The 21,976-nt window shown below is 42.6% G+C and overlaps 1 protein-coding gene across 1 annotated transcript; it reads left to right on the top strand.

Moving 5' to 3' along the window:
* Positions 1-1,668: 1,668 nt before the first annotated feature.
* Positions 1,669-20,448, top strand: LOC115798304 (microfibril-associated glycoprotein 4-like). Its single transcript, XM_030755113.1, has 6 exons — positions 1,669-1,808; positions 2,767-2,919; positions 3,947-3,985; positions 4,414-4,510; positions 4,601-4,768; positions 19,581-20,448. Exons 1-6 carry the CDS (start codon positions 1,803-1,805, stop codon positions 19,832-19,834), a joined length of 717 nt encoding a protein of 238 aa, XP_030610973.1. The 5' UTR covers positions 1,669-1,802; the 3' UTR covers positions 19,835-20,448.
* The last annotated feature ends 1,528 nt before the right edge of the window (positions 20,449-21,976 follow it).

The raw sequence follows: 21,976 nt of genomic DNA, 5'->3' as shown, positions 1-21,976 counted from the left end.
AAAGATTCTATGACATCCGTTGAACTCATCTCCCTGCTATTGGATATACCTCCCTCCGACCCACTTACTGCTTCAGCACCCCAGCCCAGTAAACTGCAGGGTGGAGGGTCTGGTGCTGCGTTTTCTGGTTCACCTGTTTCCTTCCTGGCTGAGTTGTGGACACAGGAGGAGGAGCTTGTCACCATTACGTCCCCCGCTCCGTCTTCTAGGAGAAAGCGGAGCTCATGTTGCTGGTGCTCCCCACCACAGCCAGCAGCCCCGGAGACGGCTGACGCCTCACAGCCAGCAGCCCCAGAGACTGATGTGGCTCCCCCAGGTTTGTTAGAAGCTGAGCACCTTGCACCTGTTTTAGACTCCAGGGTGGAGGTAGCCAGGCTCCAGCCTTCTCCTCAGCCTGCCGGAGCAGTCCCTCACCACGCTTCAGCATTTCAGCCTGCCACTGCAGCCCCTCATCACTCTTCAGAGCCTGCTGCTGCTGCAGCACCTCTCCCTCATCACTCTTCAGAGCGTGCTGCAGCACCTCTCCCTCATCACTCTTCAGAGCGTGCTGCAGCACCTCTCCCTCATCACTCTTCAGAGCGTGCTGCAGCACCTCTCCCTCATCACTCTTCAGAGCGTGCTGCAGCACCTCTCCCTCATCACTCTTCAGAGCGTGCTGCAGCACCTCTCCCTCATCACTCTTCAGAGCGTGCTGCAGCACCTCTCCCTCGTCACTCTTCAGAGCGTGCTGCAGCACCTCTCCCTCGTCACTCGTCTGAGCCTGCTGCATCTCCACTACAGTTTTCAGCATAAGCTTCGCAGCAGCCACTATCACTATCATCCTCACCACCTACTGACACACTCAAGCAATCCTCAGAGCAGCCCCAGCACCTCCCGTGTGGCTTCCCTGGCAGGCCTCCTGAACTGTTCTGGCTCCTGTTTTGCCTCATTCTGTTTTTGTTTTGCTTTGGACTGTTTTTTCCAACCTTGTGCTGCCGCCTTTTGTTGCATTCTTGGCTTGTTTTTGAGACTGTCGCCCTTTTTCTTTTTTTGTTTTTTTTTTTTGTTTTTTTGGGACTCTTATTAAACCACTGAAGTTTGGTACAGATTGGAGAATGTGTCTTACAGCAATTTCGTGCTTCATGGTAAAATGTTGAAATTTGCCACATTGCCAGGATCACACCCTCTGACGAAAACTGTTTTCAAAATAATGTAACATCTACTTCTCAAGGCTTTCCTGGCCAAATTTGAGATGGTTCTGCTCAACCACCTTGAAGCTGTACCTCAAACTATAAAACATATTTCCTGTTCCCAATAGGTGGCGCTGGGACTATCATATGGATGTGTTCAGAGGTGGACTCTTATGACACATGACACATGAGACAAGATTGGATTGACCAAATATGAGGGCTGGGAATGGCTAAAATTGCCTTATTAATTACAAATGGTGGAATTTCTGCTGGACGTAGGGCATCACTCCATGAAGATTTTTTGTGTATCTTGACATGTTGCATATATGTGAACCAAATTTTATACATGCACGTGGAACACAGTGGTGGAGCATGTCTATAGGTTTTTGGAAGGGCCATGCTCGATACCATTAAAATACTTAGACTTTCACCAGACCTGATGCATGTGCAAATTTTCCAGAGTTCTTGAACATGTTTAGATATCAAATGCAAATGATATCAGCCCTGAAGAGCCTTTTCAGCAAAAACTCTTATCGGTGTGAACCAGCAGCTGCCGGGTGAATTATTAAACTTTGTTTATAAAAACAGCGCACAGACATCAGTTTCATTTGAGCACCTCAGCAGAACGTAGTAATGAAGGTAAGTTTAAAATTTTACACACCTGACCCTTCATGTTCACCTGCAGTTCGTTTTTAATTTCCTCTTCCCTTTCTTTTTATTGAGGGTGTCACTGTGGTCTCCATAATCAGTGTTAATTTCGTTGACGAACCTTTTTTTCATGACGATAACGAGATAACTAAATAAAAACTAGCCTGCAATTTGGCCTTCTTTCTGATGGAACTAAGTTATGTAAACAACGTCAGCAGGTAGAAAGAGAAGAGCCGATGTATAGACACATTTGTTCTTTGTTAGCGTGACAAACAAAATGATGTGTAAACCATGCGGGGCCACTATCTCGGGTAAAAACACGACAAATCTTAAACATCTGCAAACCAGTCACCCAGATCTCCATGCAAAGGTAAGCATTTCAATGTCATGCAGAGTAAAGTGTTTTTCCCAGTTTAGCATTTGTGTTTAGAGAAAATCACCAGACCGCGGTGGATTAGCCTTTCCTAAATTTAGTCCTGAACACTGCCCTGTACCTTTCAGAGCATGTCCTGCTGTAAAACACTTGTATTATCTCAGTACGGTGGTGTTAATGATCAGGTGTGTGGGAAGCAGGTGAAATGCTAATGTTAATATTATTAATAATATTCCATAAATTTTAATAAATGTTTAATTTTGTGTAAGTGTGTATAATGACTAATTCAAGGGAACTGAAGAAAAAGCATTTACATTTTACACCCTTTATATTTTAGTCGACTAAATCAACTGTAGATTTAGTCGACTATATTTTTACAATAATTTCGTCGACTAAAACTAGACTGAAACTAAAACTATTCAGATGACTAAATTATGACTAAAACTAAATTACATTTTTGTCAAAAGACTATGACTAAAACTAAATCAAAATTTGCTGTCAAAATTAACACTGTCCATAATGAATCCACTAACTGACCTTTGTTGGTTTGACTGAAATGAACCTCCTCTGTTCCAGCTGCTGCTAGTCCTCCTCCTCCTGGTTTCTCTGCTGAGAAGCTCTGCTCCTCTCATCCTCCCTCTGGACTGCAGTGACATCTATGACATAGATGCTAGCCAACCCAGTGGAGTGTACACCATTTATCCCACTGGACCCACGTCTGCTGTCCTGGTAGGCTGAAGTTTATTTCCTCTGATGATCAGCTGGCTGTTTAGTGCACCACATGTTACTAACAGAATAAAATACCATCAGGATTCCCTGAAGTTCAGGTTAACATGTTCAGTTTGATTTGTTTTGGCTGATCAACAGTCAGAAACTGTAAAATGTGAAATCTAGCTTCCTGAGACCCTGCATCTACATATGGGGACATTACATTTTGGCTTTGCTGCACCTTATACGTCATTGTGCTCAATAGTGTTTTATACTTTGTTAATTCATGTTGTTTTTGTTGTGTTATGCTATAAAATAATCCCATTGTCCACATCTGAGGACATTTTTTTTCCATAAACGTATGTAACAACCATGTAACAAAATACAACTTTCTGTCCAAAGAGGAAGCTTAGTTTATATATATATCAGGTCCATCTAATCACAAATATCTAGGAGAAATTAAAAATCCATTGCAAACAGGAGCTCGAGTCTCAGGGGGTTATATTTAGAGAAAAGCAGCAAGCTCACAAATTTCAAGATTTTTTCTGAATGACTGAGCGTTTTGCTGTGAGGGCAGACTGCTGATTGGTATCTGAAGGAATAATGGTAAATGGTAAATGGACTAGCTCTTATATAGCGCTTTTCTACTCAGTCAGAGCACTCAAAGCGCTTACACAACACATTTTACATTTACCCATGCACTCCCGTTCATACAAGCACTTCCATGTTTCTACTAAGCTAAGTGCTTTTAATTAACTAACATTCACACACATTCATACTCCGACGGGACGGTCGGAGAGCAACTTGGGGTTAAGTATCTTGCCCAAGGATACATTGGCATGTAGCCTGGAGTAGCCAGGAATCGAACCACTGACCTTACGATCAGTAGGTGACCTGCTCTTCCTACTGAGCTACAGCCAGTAGCCAGTAGTATGAAGCTGACTGGTGGAGGTTAATCAAACAGCTTCAATATTAAAGGCTGTAACACCTCTGGATGTTTTAAATGATGTGTGTGTGTGTGTGTGTGTGTGTGCGTGCGTGCACGCAGGTGTTCTGTGACATGGAGTCATTAGGAGGACAGTGGTTGGTGAGTGTGTTTTTGAACCTTCATAAGCTCATAAATAAAGGAGAAATCGTGATTTTCAGGGCTGAATCATGTTTAACTAACATGCTGCTCTAAAGCCTGCATACAGTGGGGGAAATAATTATTTGAACCTCTGCTGAATTTGAAAGCTTGTTCACTTCCAAAGAAATGAACAGTCTCTAATCTTATGGTAGTTTCATTTTAATGCCGAGAAACAGAATATCAACCACAAATCTAAAAAAAAAAAAACTCCTTACATTAGAGTTCTAAATTGATTTGCATGTCATTGAGTGAAATAAGTATTTGATCTCCATGTAAAACATGACTTTGCACTTGGTGGAGAAACCCTTGTTCCCTGATTTAGCTTTTTTGATGGCCCTCACCTCATCCCCTGTCAGATATCTTGTATTCAGCTGGTCTTCCTCCCCCAGGTGTTCCAGAGGAGGATGGATGGCTCAGTGAACTTCTACAGACCGTGGGATCAGTACAAGATGGGCTTTGGTAATGCTGCTGGAGAGTACTGGCTTGGTAAGAGCTTAATCCACACTAACAATCAGGAAGATGTGTAACTACAAAGGTTTAGAAGATGACTGTCTGCATGTTTTTGGCTTCTTTCAGGTCTGATGAATATCGCCCACATCACTAATACTAGAAAGTACGAGCTGCTGGTTGACATGGAGGACTTTGATGGAAACAAGGTGTTTGCTCGTTACTCCTCATTCTCCATTGATCCAGAGTACTATGGATACAAACTGTCTGTGTCTGGATTCACTGATGGAGGGGCAGGTAGGGAAATATTCTACTCTGATTAGGTTCTGCCATGTTTTTTATTATTATTATTTATCCTTTATTTATACAGGAAAATCTCTCTGTTTTATCTTTGTAAAAGATGAAAAAGTGTAAAATTGTTGTAGTCAAGACCACCTAACCTGAGACCGAGACCAAGACTTTAGGGTCCGAGTCCAAGTTGAGACCAAGACCAGTGCCCCACACTACATGACACAGTAAAATGTGAAACATGATCAAAATCACTTCTCAAATTGATCTGAAAAATCACATTCTCATGGAAACACCTAGATATTAAAAACTCAGAGCTGAAATAAATTTAACCATCTTTAGTTAATACTCCTGGATGACTTCCATCATTTATCACAGAATGTAAAAGAATTATTCAAAGTTCATCACAATAGTCTTTACTTTTCTCTGCCTTTCATTAAACAATACATAAAGTTATATTGTTTTTAAACCAACAACAATCTTTGTAAAAATGGATATTTCAAAACCCCAAAGCTAAATGTGTAAAACTGAAAAAATGGCAAATAATCATCAGCAGTAAGAATTAAAGCCACAAGGTTCTCTCTTATACAGATTAAAGCTGCAGTATGTAACTTTGATAAAAAAAAAAATCTGTTTTTTACATATTTGTTAAAACTGTCTCCATGGCGTGACATGAGCTACTACTCCCTGAGCTACTATTGCCATCTGCAGGTCAAAAACAACCAATCAGAGCCAGGAGGAGGGTCTTAGCACTGTCAACAGGGGAAGGTTGGGGTTGAAATTCAGCCTGGGAGCTTGGCTGGAAGAACTGCAGTGCAAGCGCTGCTGCGTTTAATCGGGTTAAAAAAAATTCTGATCACCGGCCGGTTCGGTCTGGAAACGACCGCCCATTCTGGAAACCTCCCGAACCTCCTGATGGCCACCATGCCCCTGACTGTCAATCACTCCTTGTGTATGCGCTGCTAATGGCAGAGAAACAACTTACTTATCTGCCGTCATCAGTGACAAGGTTCTAGCCAGAAGTTTTTTTCAGCCTGGTGCTAATGCTAATTAGTAAGCTAATGCTAACCACTAAATGCCACTCTTGCTTGTTAATTGAGTGATGGGGCCTACATATGTGACTGGAAAGCACCTCTGAAGCCTTGGCAGTAATCACAGTCTTTGTGGACGTGTAGTTACATTTCTCGAGGTGCATGTCAGGTTAGGTTCAGAGAGGATTTTCGGTTATGTACGTAGGACAGATAGAACTCTGAATCAGGCCTGATTAGATTGACAGTGATAATTTTTGCATATAATCCAGAAGAGTTACACTTATATCATGCATTTAATGTGTCCCAGAGTGCGTTTCCTTCCAGTAATGGCTTTGCAGGAATCACGTAAAAAGCATACACAACAAAAACATAATCCAGATGTTTTAATGTTCAGCTGCTAAAAGCATTTCCTATCCACCATGTTGTAAGCATAAACTATCACTTTTTTAATGCAACAGGAAGTGACATCATCTTGCTGGGAACTGTAGTTTTTTTTTTCTTGAAGGCCTTTCATAGCTCCACTGGTGCTGAAAACGAATGTTTGACTATGGCTTTCTGAATACAAGTGCTGGTCATAAAATTAGAAAAAGTTGATTTATTTCAGTAATTCCATTCAAAAAGTGAAACTTGTATATTATATTCAAAGCTGAAGCTTAAGTTTAATTCACGCGTTCCGAGTCCTGTTTTGGGGTCCTCTTCCTTGCCTGGCACAGTAGTACATGACAATAGCTGTCATCCAAAATTCATACAGGAATAACTGGTAATTATTAGAATATGAGCTCAGAAATCTGTTAGTGAAAGCAGGTTCTGAACATTCCAAATTAGGCAAAACAGAAGAATCAGAAACAGATATCATACACTTAAGAACAAACGAAACTAAAACAATTATAAATTAAGCTAGCTAGCATTTATATTTCAAAGGCTAAAGGAGTTTCTGCTCCAGGAAGAAGTGGTGAAAGAGGGGGAACAAAACCCCCAGTACTTTTTTAAACTTGAAAAACAACACCAAAAATATAATTATATCTCAAAGATAATAGTTAATAATAGTATTACTGAAGAGCCATGCCAAATCTCTTCGTGCTATAAAAAATTCTTTGAAAACCTTTATGATTCTGCATCCACAGATGATAGTTATTCATTGTGTGGATCTGGTTAACAACATTAAACCAATAAGTGAAGATTTAAAGGAACTATGTAACTCCTGGACTACTATTAAAGAAATTGAAGAATCTATTAACAGATTAAACCTCAGCAGCAAATCCCTGGCGCTGATGGATTAACTAAATAAGTAAGTAAGTAAAATTTATTTATATAGCACCTTTCTAGATAAAATCACAAAGTGATTTACAACAATTAAAAAGAAAACAGTGATACACAATAAAACACACACAAACCACTAGTTTAAAGCAAGCCTGTACAAATGAGGCTTGAGCTGTTCTTAAAACGTTTCAATAGAGTCCACAGATCTCAGGTGTGATGTAGTGCATTCCAGTTTAGGAGCTGCAACCTCGAAAGCACAGTCTCCGTAAGTTTTTAGCCTAGAGCGTGGAACCACCAACAGATTTTGGTCAGAAGACCTCAGCAGTCTGTGTGTTATGTATGGGTATAAGAGCTCACTAATGTATTCAGAGCTCTGAAAATGATCACCAAGATCTTAAACTGGAATCTGAATTTTATGGGGAGCCAGTGCAGAGATGACAAGATAGGTGTCACAGGAGACCACTTACGGGATCCTTTAAGTAGCCTCGCAGCAGCGTTTTGGACCAACTGCAGGCGATCCAAAGATGATTGGATCGTTGTTTTACTGAGACCAATGTATAACAAATTACAGTGGTCCAACCAAGAGGAGACAAAAGCATGAATAATAATTTCCAATTCAGGTTTGGACACCATTTGATTGGCAGACAATATTTCATAAATGAAAAAAGCAGGATCGCACAGGCTATTAACATGTTTTTTAAAGCTAAGAGGTTGGTCAAATGTAACACCTAGGTTTCGGACATTTGACTGAACCACTGATGATAATAAACAAAGATTATTCATCACAGTGGGAACAAAGCTATCAGCTGCACAAACATGCAGATCTTTGCAAAGAAACTTAAACAAACTTTTAATGAAACCATTGCTGAAACTCAGTCTGGTTTTATCACCAGTGGACACATAACCAACAATTTAAGGCTTGTCTTAGACATCATAGATTACCCAGATCTATTAAAGGATGATGGTTTCACTTTATTCTTAGACTTTTTAAAGTATTTGATACAACTGAACATAATTTCATGTTTAAAGTGCTAGAAATATTTGGATTTGGAGAACACTTTAAAAAAGGTTTTAAAATGTTGTGCAAAAACTGCAGTGCTTCCATAAAATTATCAAATGGCTGTATAGATTCAGCATCAAAAGGGGTCTTAGGCAAGGTTGTCCTGCATCACCATACTTATTTTTACTTTTAAAAAAAAACTTCTTTATAGTGGCAATGCAAATTCTATCAACCCAAATTAAAACAAGCGGAATCTCTCCCCTCCCCTTCTACTACTTTTCCATGCATTGAATGTGCACTTGCTACGCCATACAGAAGTTTTTGCAACCTCATTTTGTGCCCTGAGGTGCACAGTACGAAATGATTTTTTTCTCCTCACCCACTCCACTCATGTTTGCTATTGTTTCATTTTTTTATGGCAGCACCTTGCTGTGATGGCAGCAAGGCTGCAGACACTTATCTCCCATGTTTGCCTTGTTTGTTTATTCCTTGGATGGGTGGTTTGTTGACTTAAATTTCCCCTTTGTGGGATCAATAAAGCTTATCTTATCTTATCTTATCTGTAGCTAATAAAAATTTTATCATCAGTCAGCTGGCAGTGATACCACAGGACAAACAGGAGATTAAAAAAGCACTTAATGTCATTGAGACATTTTCTAAAGCCTTTGGTCTGACATTAAAAATTCAAAAATGTGAATGTTTCATATAAAGTCCCATATGGAAGGCACTTTATGTGACATACCAATAAATACCAATAAATATCTGGGAATTTCCATTCAAAGGGACCAAAATGTGAGATCATCTGAAAACTACAAGCCCTTAATCAAATCAATTGAATAGAGATTCAATTTGTGGCTCCAGAGGGACCTGTCTATTTTAGGCATCTTTAATTACAAAAGCAGAAGGGTTATACAGACCGGTGAACTACATATATATATATATATATATATATATATATATATATATATATATATATATATATATATATATAGGGGTGGGACTTTAACGCGTTAATTATGATTAATGAATTACAGGGAAAAGCTGTCTGCTGACCGGGCTATCGAGGCTCGCTTTAGCCGGAGAGAACAACCGACTGCCGTAACATCATTTTCAACCCCCCGCTGGTTTTCGCCGCTGAGTGGAAGTTAAACAGGGATATAATTCACTCAGATGATCGCTAACGGCTGGTGTTTGGTTTGTTTCAGTGTTTCATTTGTTCCTGAGCAAATCGGTTTGGCTGAAATTAAAATTAAGCATCATAATGTTTATTAAACATTTTTAATTAAACGTTAATGTCTCACTTAATATAGTTGGAAATTAATCATTCGCTCAGGTGTATTCCTTGATGCTGAAACATGTTATGCTTATTTTAACAGCTTATTTTGAATTCAAGACTTAAACCACAAAAAGGAGCAAAAGTTCGTTCTCCGTTTAACCAGCTGCTTTTTGACAGCTGTGCTTCGCACTGTCATATATATATATATATATATATATATATATATATTAGGGGTGGGACTTTAACGGTTAATTTTGATTAATTAATTACGGGGAAAATAACGAATTTAACATTTTAACGCATTTTATATATATATATATATATATATATATATATATATATATATATCAGAGGCGATTGCTCTAAGACTGCAAGGGAAGCTCAGCTTCCCCTAAAATGTCAAAAAATAAGTGGTCAGATATATACTGTTGTGTGTACATGTCATTGACTAAATATGCGCAACAACGCGCTCAACTTTTGTTCAGAATCAGCTTCTTATCACTGGTAACGACGCGGCTTTCCTCTCACTCATTCCCGCAGCTTCTCAGCGCTTTAAACAGTGTGGACGCTGAGCGTCTACAGAGTTCAAAAGCGAAGCAAAGAAAGCAGTGAAACGAGATGAGTCATTGGATAAATGCTGGGCTTTGTCCCGCCCATCGGACGCTCAGCGTCTCTGGGGGTCTATGGGGCAGTGGGCTGGCCTCGGCTGGCCCGGACACTCAACTTCTGCATGATGATTGGATGATCTGTCTGAGGCTGAATCCCTTTTTGATTGACAGCGAAATGAGCGAATCAGCGATCTTTTGGTGTAAACATCCGTGGGAGCATTTGTTTTGAGTTGAACCGGAGACTTTCCTAATCCACTTAGCGGCATTTTCATTGTTAAAAACGACTAGCGAAAAAAACAAAAAACGACTAGCGACAAATCGAGCTTCTATTTCTGGTGGGGGGTTTTTTTGTAGCTGCTTGTGTTTGGAGACTGACTTCTATCACTCTTTCTGACTTCTATCGCAGTTTCTGTCCAGCGAGTGCTGCTGTATAAATAAACTGACACATTTTATGGTGTAGGCCGAAATTGAGCTTCCCCTCCTTGAAAGACCAGCATCCGCCACTGATATATATATATATATGATATTCAGTGGTACTGACATTCTGTACTTAAGTAGAAGTACAAGTACTTGTGTTAAAAACTACTCTGGTAAAAGTTGAAGTACAGGCTCTGAAATCTACTCAAAGTAAGAAAGTAAAATTATCTCCTTGGAGGACGTCTCTACCTCTTTCTTACATCTTTCTCCCTCTGAGTGACGTTATCGCTCATTCTTTGCTCTCCCTTAAAATACAGCAGCTGTTCTTTTAGCTAGCAAACTCTGTGTGAGAAACTGCAGACACTTTTTTTTTGTACTTCATGTTTTCTGTCATTTATTTTCCTCACCGTTCCGGCGTGCAGCCTCTATGTAAAGCGCAACTTCCTCTGGCTCTTTCCGGTCTCCGAGCGAGCATTGGAGGAGCCTCTCCCTCTACCGTGTGGGGTGTCTGGTCTCTCCGTCCCGCCCTGTTGTTGCGACTTCCAAGCCATCTCATTAAGAAAAATGTCTTAATGAATACGCTCAATAAAGGTGGAATCAGTGCTCTAAAAGTTACTCTTAAAGACGAAGCTTCGTCTCTAAAAGTCACTTTTAAAATTACATATATTCAGAACAGGGTTATTATAGTTAACGAAAACGAACGAAATAACGAAAACTGAAATTGAAAAAACATTGTCGTTAACTGAAATAAATAAAAACTAAAATTAAAAGGAAGAAACGACAACTAACTAAAACTGAATTGTGAGTTTACAAAACTAACTAAAACTAACTGAAATTATAGATATTGTTATTTTTTCAAAAGTCTTGTGGATTGATATGAAATCATTTTTTTCCTCTCTCCGAGTTTAAGCTCGGAACGCCGTCGGGCAAATGGGTGCGCATGTGCGTGCGTGCGCACACCGCGCTGCTCCTCAGAGAGTCCCATGTGGAGTGTTTTTTTTTTTTTTTTTTTACTATGATAGCACAGATAGCAGCGAGTGTCTTGTTGTGGATGATGTTGTGGATGATGTACGGAACACTTCTTAGTCAGGAAAAAAAACACCAACATCAAAGTAGACCTGAGAAGCGCACACAAGGCAGCTACGGAAACCGCTCTCATCCTACAAGGCAACCCGGCCTGCACCTCCAGAGAAACGTGACTACTCGTCGGGTCAACGCAGCCACAACGTTGTGTTTAGTCCTTGTGCGTTTCCGGCTACTTTATCAGTCAGATAATAACAATCAGGACTAATAATCAAAGCATCAATATAAGGACTCACAAATGTCAGCAAATTCCTGGAGGGAGCTGCTGAAACTATGGGAATGGACGTGAAGGAATGAAGAAAGTGAAAAAACAGGGACAAATATGTTTACACCCTAAAAACTGAGCACAAAGCGCAAGGACCAAAAAACCCCCAGCACACAACCACAAGGTAATTAACACACGCAATCCAGCTATACATGCATAAATGCGGACATGAGGTCGGACACTTCCGTAGGCTACATAGGCCGCAAACACCCTGCAAGTCTAAGCGAGCATCTAACCAAGCTAGCTCCAAAACAGAAGCAGCATCAGGTGGAGAGAACATCAGGATGCAGCTGGATTTGGGCTTTGACTCCTTCAAGGAGTTTGTTTTTGTCAAACACCACATGTAGCTGTTGTTAATCTGCTGCACTGAGGCTGAACTTTATTGGGAGTTTATTGTAGAATTTATCGAGTTTTGGAGTTCATATTGTTAGCAGTTTCTCCCTGTTGATGTTCATGTGTGTCCTTAATATTACACACATTTAGCATGTAGTTCTGCTGTCTGTGAACAGTTGGTTGCTGAATTTATTTCTTTAAAGGGTATCTTTAAAGCGTACCTGATTAAGTATGAAAATACTAAAACTAATACTGAAACTAACTAAAACTAACTAAAACTAAGCATAAAACCAAAAATAAAACTAATAAAAACAAGCAAAACCACTCTGAAAACTAATTAAAACTAACTGAATTAGAGAAAAAAAAAAGTAAAAACTAACTAAAACTAAACTATAATGTAAAATCCAAAACTATTATAACCCTGATTCAGAATCTTCTAAAAATAATAATAATAATACAGATTCTGTCTGGAATGTTATACAACTTTTTCTTTTTAACTCAGTAGGAGGACTGTCTCTTTTTCATAAGCAGATGTTATTAAGCTGGTCACAAACACAATTTCTCACTATATAAATATTATATTTGGAACAACAATAATATCAAATATAAAAATAAGACACTTTTTCTGTATTTTGATAAAGGTATATATCTAGTTAGCCAATTCCTTAATTCTTATGGATTAGTACTATCATATTCAGAATTATTCTCCTTTGATAAATTACCTGTATCTCTAAGGCTACCTGAAGTGACCCAAATCCGATCTTTTCGCCCTCATGCGACCTGTATCCGATCTTTTCATGTCAGTCTGAACAACACAGATCGGATTTTTTCAAATGCGACCCAGGCCACTTGGATATGTCGTGCTAAATCCGATAGGTATCCGATCTTTTCAAATGCGACCTGTACGGCCAGGTCGCGTTCATCCGACCGGCACGTCATTGATACTCGGCAAACATCACTATTCTGCGTCCCGATATGCGGACGTGGGAAGGAAAACGTGTGACTTCCGCAAACATTGAGCGCACTCGCTACATGTGACGTTATTGCGTCCTCTACTGGGCATGCGGGACACTTTCAGGTTCGTCTGCTGTTCACACACAGATCACATCCAAGTCGCATATATTTGGAAATGTGAACGACCACGCAAATAAAAATCGGATTTCACAAAAAAATCGGAATTGGGGCACTTCAGGCTGCAGTGTGAACGTAGCTTTGGAGAATATGCAGTTGTGTTTGATGCTATTCCAAATGGTGCATTGAGACTTTTAGCATCTGCTCCCAAGGGTACAGACTGCATCACAAGTCAATATAAATGATTCTAGCACCATTTATATTGACTGTGACTGCTCTCTTACCAGCAACAAGGCATCCAACAGAATGTTCTGAAATGTCATTCTCAGTAACTCGATCACCTCTCCTTCCTGTATTCCCTTCTGGAACAACACCTTTGAGAACATCAACTAGGAATGGTCGTGGCTAGGGCTGCATAAAACGATTATTTTAGTAATCGAGTATTCTATCGATTATTCCAGCGATTAATCGAGTAATCGGATAAGAAATACTTTTTTTTATTAACAGTTTATCTGCATATTTAACTTCCGTAATGCAGTTTCTCGCCATGTGAACAAACAGCGGTGAATGGAGCAGCTACAAAGTTCTCTTTTCTTCACCTTAACACTTGCTGATCAGGTGCTTGATGAAGGACCTCCAGCTGTTTCACAGATTTAATGGTGGTTACTAAAAGAAAAAGCTGCTGTTTTGGACGCTGGAAAAACGTTTCCTTTTTCACTACTTGAGCTCACCGTCACAGCTTCGCCTCTTTGCGCTTGCGCAGTTAAAACCGCTGCCTGCTATGAGTGTTTTGAAAAACTAGTGGCTGCGGGAGCCATGGCGCATGTGTGAGTAATGGTGTAATGCTTTGTATTCACAAGCACTCTCGAAAATACGTTTCTACTGCAGGTCTATATTTAGTTACTAATAAGGGATTAAAGTATAAAAAATATTTTGAAGGAGCCCCTCGGTCCTGGGGGGCGGGCCTTCCGGTACCGAACCATCGCTAGTGCTAATGGCCCGCGCTCGCTAGCAAGCCAGTTGTGGTAGCTACAGCTGAAGTAAAGACAAAAATAGCAGCTGAAATTCTCAGCGAGCACAACACACACAGACACACAGAGAGCAGTGGAGGCGTGGAAATGCATGTCAGCGACAGTTGCCACCCGTCCCGTAAAGTACGGAACACGGCATGTTACGGAGCCGTATTCCACGGAGTCCCGTAACATACGGGGTTCTGTATTTTACGAGACAGGTGGCAACTCTAGATGATCCACTCTGTGTTAAATGAAATCCATCGCAGCGACGGAGAGCTTTTTAGAATGTGTGCTTGTGTATACGTGAGTGATTCACACTCCAGTCCAGTAGGTGGCGGTAATGCAGTTCTATGTTGGTTTGCCAGCCCCCAATAAACCCACAAAAAAACGTCAGCACTAATGCTGCTAATGCTAGTGAGGAGCGCCGCTTACACCGAGACAGCTGAGCGCAGCAGAGTTTAAACGAAGCATTGACACAGTAAATTTGTATCGATAAATTTTTAGAATCGATTTAATCGAGTTAATCGATGAATCGTTGCAGCCCTAGTCGTGGCTTTTACCTAAAAAGTTTCTACTGACCAACAAAGTAAGAGGTGACTTTCAAAATTTTTCACAACTGTTACCCTGTGAAGATGTTCTTAAACCAGAGAAATAAACTGAAACTGGATATTTTATGTACATTTTGTGGAAACCATAATGAAACAGTGATGCATTTCTTTTGGAACTGCTCCCTTACAAGAATCTTCTGGATTGATGAGATAAGAGATATTGATGAGAATTTTGTTCAACATCTGCTGCTCTGTCATGTGGTGTTCCCCAAGGTTCCATCCTTGGGCCCCTTCTTTTTAGCATTTATTTACTTCCCCTTGGCTCCATTATCAGAAAACATAATGTGTCATTTCATTTTTATGCAGATGATTGTCAGATCTACTTATCACTCAAGCGTAAAGACCCTAACTCTTTTAGACCTTTGTTAGAATGTCTTAAGGACATCAGAGCGTGGCCGGCTCTGAACTTCTTGGACTGTAATGAAAAGAAAACAGAGGTCATTATAATTGGGCCAAGTGGCCCAGGTGTTGCACCATCTGACCTGGGTCCGCTTACTGTGTAAAAACAGTTGTGACCAATCTTGGGGTAAAAATCGATACAGCTTTTAAAATGGACAAACAGATAAACACAGTGGTGAGAAATGGCTTTTTTCAGCTGAGACAGCTTTCCAAAATGAAGTCGTTTATATCTTTTCGAGACTTAGAGAGGGTTTTGCATGCATTTGTGACCACCCGTCTTGATTATTGTAATGCACTTTATGTCGGTATTGACCAGGCTTCACTGTGGCTCTCACAAATGGTCCAAAATGCTGCTGCTCGTCTATTGACAGGGACACGTAAATGCGAGGACATCACCCCTGTTCTTGCTTCTCTACACTGGCTGCCTGTCTATTTTAGAAGTAATTTTAAAATTTTATTGTTTGCTTTTAAAATTTTAAGTGGCATGGCCCCCACATACCTAACAGATCTCTTACAAACATACACCCCACAAAGGTCCCTCAGGTCGGCTGACCAGCTTCTTCTTGCTGTCCCCAAGTCGAGACTGAACCACCCGGGTGACCGAGCTTTTTCTGTGGTGGCGCCTAAACTGTGGAATGGGTTGCCTCTCTATGTTAGGCTGGCCCCAACACTAGAGGTCTTTAAATCTCATTTAAAAACACACCTTTTCTCTAAGGCATTTCAAAATATCAGTCTCTAGTTAGTTTGAGTCATTTTGGGAACTGTTTTTATATTTTTGTTTAGTACTCCTTTTATGGTTTATCCTTTTAAATTATTATTTTTTTTATGTGTTTATTTTTTGTGCTGTATTGTATTGCTGTCTTTTATCTGGGATGTGCTTTGTTCAACTTTGTTGTCTTTTAAAGCACTCTATAAATAAAGTTGGATTGGAGATAAACATTTTTCTTAAAAATAGGTATTAACATCTCCCGGACTGGGGCTTCTGCCAGGCGTTCCCAGCGCACCCTCACAATACGTTTAGGTGTGCCAGGTCTGTCCAGCATCTTCCCCCGCCACCTGATCCAACTCACCACCAGGTGGTGATCAGTTGACAGCTCAGCTCCTCTCTTCACCCGAGTGTCCAGAACATACGGCCGCAGATCTGATGATACGATTACAAAATCGATCATCGACCTGCGACCTAGGGTGTCCTGGTGCCATGTGCACTTATGGACATCCTTGTGTTCGAACACGGTGTTTGTTATGGACAAACTGTGGTTTGCACAGAAGTCCAATAACAAAACACCATTCGGGTTCAGATCGGGCAGGCCGTTCCTCCCAATCACGCCCCTCCAGGTCTCACTGTCATTGCCCACGTGAGCGTTGAAGTCTCCCAGCAAGACTATGGAGTCACCAGATGGAGCACTCTCCAGCACCCCACCCAGCAACTCCAAAAAGGGTGGGTACCCTGAACTGTCATTCGGCGCATAAGCGCAAACAACAGTCAGGACCCGTTCCCCAGCCCGAAGGCGCAGGGAAACTACCCTCTCGTCCACCGGTGAAAACTCCGACGTACAGGCAGCAAGCCGGGGGGATACAAGAATACCCACCCCAGCTCGCCGCCTCTCACCGAGGGCAACTCCAGACTGGAACAGAGTCCAGCCCTTCTCCAGGAGACTGGTTCCAGAGCCCAGGCCATGCGTTGAGGTGAGCCCAACTATGTCTAGCTGGTATCTCTCAACCTCACGCACTAGCTCAGGCTCCTTCCCCACCAGAGAGGTGACATTCCATGTCCCAACAGCCAGTTTCGATAGCCGGGGATCGGTCCGCCAGGGCCTCCGCCCTCGGCCACCGCCCGACACACATTGCACCTGGCAGAAGCCCCAGTCCGGGAGATCTTCAACTCCCACCTCCGGCAGAACTTCGACAGCATTCCGAGGGAGGCTGAGGACATTGAGTCCGAATGGACCATGTTCCGCACCTCCATTGTTGAGGCTGCTGCTCAGAGCTGTGGCTGCAAGGTGGTTGGTGCCTGTCGTGGTGGTAACCCCCGAACCAGATGGTGGTCACCGGAGGTGAAGGGAGCCATCAAGCTGAAGAAAGAGTCCTATCGGGCTTGGTTAGCCTGTGGGACTCCGGAGGCAGCTGACAGGTATCGACAGGCCAAGCGGAATGCAGCTCGGGTAGTGGCCAAAGCAAAAACTCGGGTGTGGGAGGAGTTCGGTGAGGCTATGGAAAAAGACTTTCGGACGGCATCGAAGCGATTCTGGCAAACCGTCAGGCGACTCAGGAGGGGAAAGCAGTGCTTCACTCACACTGTTTATAGTGCGGGGGGGGTGCTGCTGACTTCAACTGAGGCTATAGTCGGACGGTGGAAGGAATACTTCGAGGACCTTCTGAATCCCACTGACACGCCTTCTGTAGTGGAAGCAGAGTCTGGGGATGAGGGGGATGACTTGACCATCACTGGGGGTGAGGTCACTGAGGTAGTTAAACAACTCCTTGGTGGCAGAGCCCCTGGGGTGGACGAGATTCGCCCTGAGTTCCTGAAGGCTCTGGATGTTGTAGGGCTGTCTTGGTTGACACGCCTCTGCAACATCGCGTGGAGATCTGGGGCAGTGCCATTGGATTGGCAGACCGGGGTGGTGGTCCCCATCTTTAAGAAGGGAGACCGGAGGGTGTGCTCCAACTTTCGGGGGATCACACTCCTCAGCCTCCCCGGTAAGGTCTATGCCAGGGTGCTGGAAAGGAGGGTGCGTCCGTTAGTCGAACCTCGGATTCAGGAGGAACAATGCGGTTTTCGTCCTGGTCGTGGAACGCTGGACCAGCTCTTTATCCTCTCAAGGATATTCGAGTGTGCGTGGGAGTTTGCCCAACCAGTCTACATGTGCTTTGTGGACTTGGAGAAGGCATTCGACCGTGTTCCTCGGGGTGTTGTTTGGGAGGTTCTGCGGGAGTATGGGGTGTCTGGCCCATTGTTGCGGGCCATTCAGTCCTTGTACAACCACAGTGAGAGCTTGGTCCGTATAGCCGGTAATAAGTCGGATTTGTTTCCTGTGGGTGTTGGACTCCGTCAGGGCTGCCCTTTGTCACCGATTCTGTTCATAATTTTTATGGACAGAATTTCTAGGCGTAGCCAGGTGGCGGAAGGCTTCTTCCTTGGTGGCCTCAGAGTCTCATCTCTGCTTTTTGCAGATGATGCGGTTCTGTTGGCTTCATCAGGGGGGGGCCTCCAGCTCGCAGTGGAACGGTTCGCAGCCGAGTGTGAAGCGGCTGGCATGAGAATCAGCACCTCTAAGTCTGAGGCCATGGTCCTCAGCCGGAAAAGGGTGGAGTGCCATCTCCGGCTCAGGAACGAGTTCTTGCCTCAAGTGGAGGAGTTTAAGTATCTCGGGGTCTTGTTCACGAGTGATGGGCGAAGGGAACGGGAGATCGACAGGCGGATCGGGGCTGCTTCTGCAGTGATGCGGACGCTGCACCGGTCCGTCGTGGTGAAGAGGGAGCTTAGCGTAAAAGCGAAGCTCTCGATTTACCGGTCGATCTACGTTCCTACCCTCACCTATGGTCACGAGCTTTGGGTAGTGACCGAAAGAATAAGATCGCGAATACAAGCGGCAGAAATGAGTTTCCTTCGAAGGGTGGCTGGCCTCTCCCTTAGAGATAAGGTGAGGAGTGCGGCCATCCGGGAGGGGCTCAGAGTAGAGCCGCTGCTCCTCCACATCGAAAGGAGCCAGTTGAGGTGGCTCGGGCATCTGATTAGGATGCCTCCTGGCCGCCTCCTGGGTGAGGTGTTCCGGGCATGTCCCACCAGGAAGAGGCCCCGTGGTAGACCCAGGACACGCTGGAGAGATTATGTATCTCGGCTGGCCTGGGAACGCCTTGGGGTCCCTCCGGATGAGCTGGAGGAGGTGGCTGGGGAGAGGGAAGCTTGGGCTTCTCTGCTTAGGCTTCTGCCCCCGCGACCCGGCCCCGGATAAGCGGAAGAAAATGGATGGATGGATGGATGGATAGGTATTAACATCTCTTTACAGGACAAATTTATATTACTTGGCATAGATAAAAGTGTTCTTAAGGATAAAGATAGATGTTAATCTATTTTTGATTCTTGGAAAATATCACATCCATAACAGCAAATTTTCACACCTTCAACCAAATATCTATGCCTGTTTTACTCATTATATGAACAACTTGAAACTTAGCCATAATGGCAAGGCCCAAAATACATGATCTACACTTAAAAAAAAAAAGTATTCCATAAATTAAAACCTCAAGCATAACATCTTTTTTTTGACTTTTTCATTTCATTTTGTTTCTCTCTTGGTCTATGTTTTACATGGGCTGCCTGTATTAAATGTCTTGCTGCTTCTTTCTCCACAGTATGAGTCCAGTCTGTGTCTGAGAACACTCCCAGTACACCTGGTGAGCAGTCTGACTGGGATTAGTGGTAATGTTGTGATTGTACATCTGTGTTTCTGCAGGAGACTCCCTGAGTGGTCACAATGGACAGAAGTTCTCCACGTTTGACAAAGACCAGGACAGCTCAGGTTTAAACTGTGCCAAATTATATCTGGGGGCGTTCTGGTACAATAACTGTCACCATGCAAACCCTAATGGGGTTTATCGCTGGGGGGCTGATGGCACTCTCTATGCTGTTGGTGTGTCATGGTACAGCTGGAAGGGTCATGACTACTCCCTGAAGGTCATCAGCATGAAGATCCGTCCTGTGCTGTAAATGTGCAGAACAAACTCACAGCAGAACATCACATGTTGATTTCTCTCTTTTCTCTCCTTTATTGTGTAATCCCAGAGAATCTTTCACATTAAGAATCAGTTCATATGAATATTTCAGCAGAGTGTGAGCAGCTGCTGGCTGTCAAACAGCTGCAGGTGGAGAGAAATGATTGGACAGCTGGGGAACAAATACAGAGCAGTTTCCATCAGAAACATCACATTCTGCAATGGGCTGATGAAGAACCACATGTCACATGTTGTTCTCTTGCATCAATGACATAAACTTGTTTTTCCACTAGAGGTCTCTGCTGGGAGTCTCAGTTTCACTGATTGTATCTGTGCTGTCAGAGAGACTCAGACTCCACATGAAGCCTCACTGTGACTGGATCTTACTGTTTGTTTGGATGTTCCCAACAGCAGAAGGAGAGAACAAGGCCGTCTCAGAAGGTTTTGTTTGGTTTCTCTTCACTCAGTCGGTTCAGTCTGCAGCTGCAGCTCAGCACACTCAGCTTTAAAGTCTCACTGATTAGTTTGAATCCGGTGTTTGGTGGTGGTCTGATACCTGATGTCAATCATTATCTTCTGCATACTGACAATAAATGAGAAGCAAACAGCTGATTTGTTCTTTGTCTCTTTATTCAGAGCCCTGTTAGCTGTTACCACAGCAACAGCTATTCTTCCTGGGGTCCACAGACAACAATACAAAACATATCAAGTAAAAGACAAATAATTCTTCAATATGTTAACAATCATAAAACAGTTTCTTCCTTAGAGCTGCTGCTTTTGGTTGCTTTTAAAAACTTTTACTATCCTGAATCTCAAATAAAGAAAAAGAAGTTTATTCCAAATTACACCAGTTTTTTAAATCTTCAGTTCCAGTTTAGATTCTGTCACAGGTGCTTACATCGCTACAGCACCGACACACTTTGGTCATTCTGGGGGAGTTTGTGTGTTATTCCTAAACTATTCCACATTGGTAGTTTAAATTATGATTTTAAACACTGAAGTCAGTGTCTGTGCCCCAGTGGGATAGGTCCTTTCCTGTGACATTTCTGCTTTGTAGCCTCATCACTAAATGACCATAACTGACGGATCATCCAGGTCACCTTAGGCACTGCCAATGAGCATGCCTGCCCAAACTACCTGAATTCAAGCTGGCACAGGAAGTCAGTCAGCAAGTAGCTCACTCATTAAATTACTATTGTTACAATTGTGCAATTCTGGAGTGTTGTAATAGTTAATCCTTTCTTTTAGGACATTGACATATAAAAAAAAAAAATTGCATCTTCCTCCCCTCACCACCAACCGGTTGCGGCAGATTTATACAGCGCCAAATCACAACAAACAGTCGCCTCAAGGCGCTTTGTATTGCGGGTAAAGACCCTACAATAATACAGAGAAAACCCAACAGTCAAAACGACCCCCTATGAGCAGCACTTGGCGACAGCGAGAAAGAAAAACTCCCTTTTAACAGGAAGAAACCTCCAGCAGAACCAGGCTCAGGGAGGGGGGGTCATCTGCCGCGACCGGTTGGGCTGAGGGGAGAGAGACATGCTGTGGAAGAGAGCCAGAGATTAATATCAATTAATGATTAAATGCAGAGTGGAGTATAAACAAAGTAAATAAGGTGAATGAAAAGAAACTGTGCATTATGTGAACCCCCCCCAGCAGCCTAGGCCTATAGCAGCATAACTAAGGAATGGTTCAGGGTCACCTGATCCAGCCCTAACTATAGGCTTTATCAAAAAGGAAAGTTTTAAGCCTAATCTTAAAAATAGAGAGGGTGTCTGTCTCCCGAATCCAAGCTGGGAGCTGGTTCCACAGAAGAGGCGCCTGAAAGCTGAAGGCTCTGCCTCCCATTCTACTCTTAAGTATCCTAGGAACCACAAGTAAGCCAGCAGTCAGAGAGCGAAGTGCTCTGTTGGGGTGAAATGGTACTATGAGGTCTTTGAGATAAGATGGGGCTTGATTATTCAAGACCTTGTAGGTGCGGAGAAGGATTTTAAATTCTATTCTAGATTTAACAGGGAGCCAATGAAGAGAAGCCAATATGGGAGAAATCTGCTCTCTCTTTCTAGTCCCTGTCAGTACTCTAGCTGCAGCATTTTGGATCAGCTGAAGGCTTTTCAGGGAGCTTTTAGGA

This window comes from Archocentrus centrarchus, chromosome 19, assembly GCF_007364275.1.
Source record: "Archocentrus centrarchus isolate MPI-CPG fArcCen1 chromosome 19, fArcCen1, whole genome shotgun sequence".
NCBI classification, from domain to species: domain Eukaryota; kingdom Metazoa; phylum Chordata; class Actinopteri; order Cichliformes; family Cichlidae; genus Archocentrus; species Archocentrus centrarchus.
Note: the sequence above shows the minus strand (reverse complement) of the source record. Positions and strands in the feature narration are given on the sequence as shown.

What these genes read in the sequence shown, in the direction of transcription:
- LOC115798304 (XM_030755113.1), top strand. An exon ending in CATTAGGAGGACAGTGGTTG is followed by an intron (nt 3,986 to 4,413) that starts GTGAGTGTGTTT and finishes TTCCTCCCCCAG; the next exon opens with GTGTTCCAGAGGAGGATGGA. An exon ending in ATTCACTGATGGAGGGGCAG is followed by an intron (nt 4,769 to 19,580) that starts GTAGGGAAATAT and finishes GTGTTTCTGCAG; the next exon opens with GAGACTCCCTGAGTGGTCAC.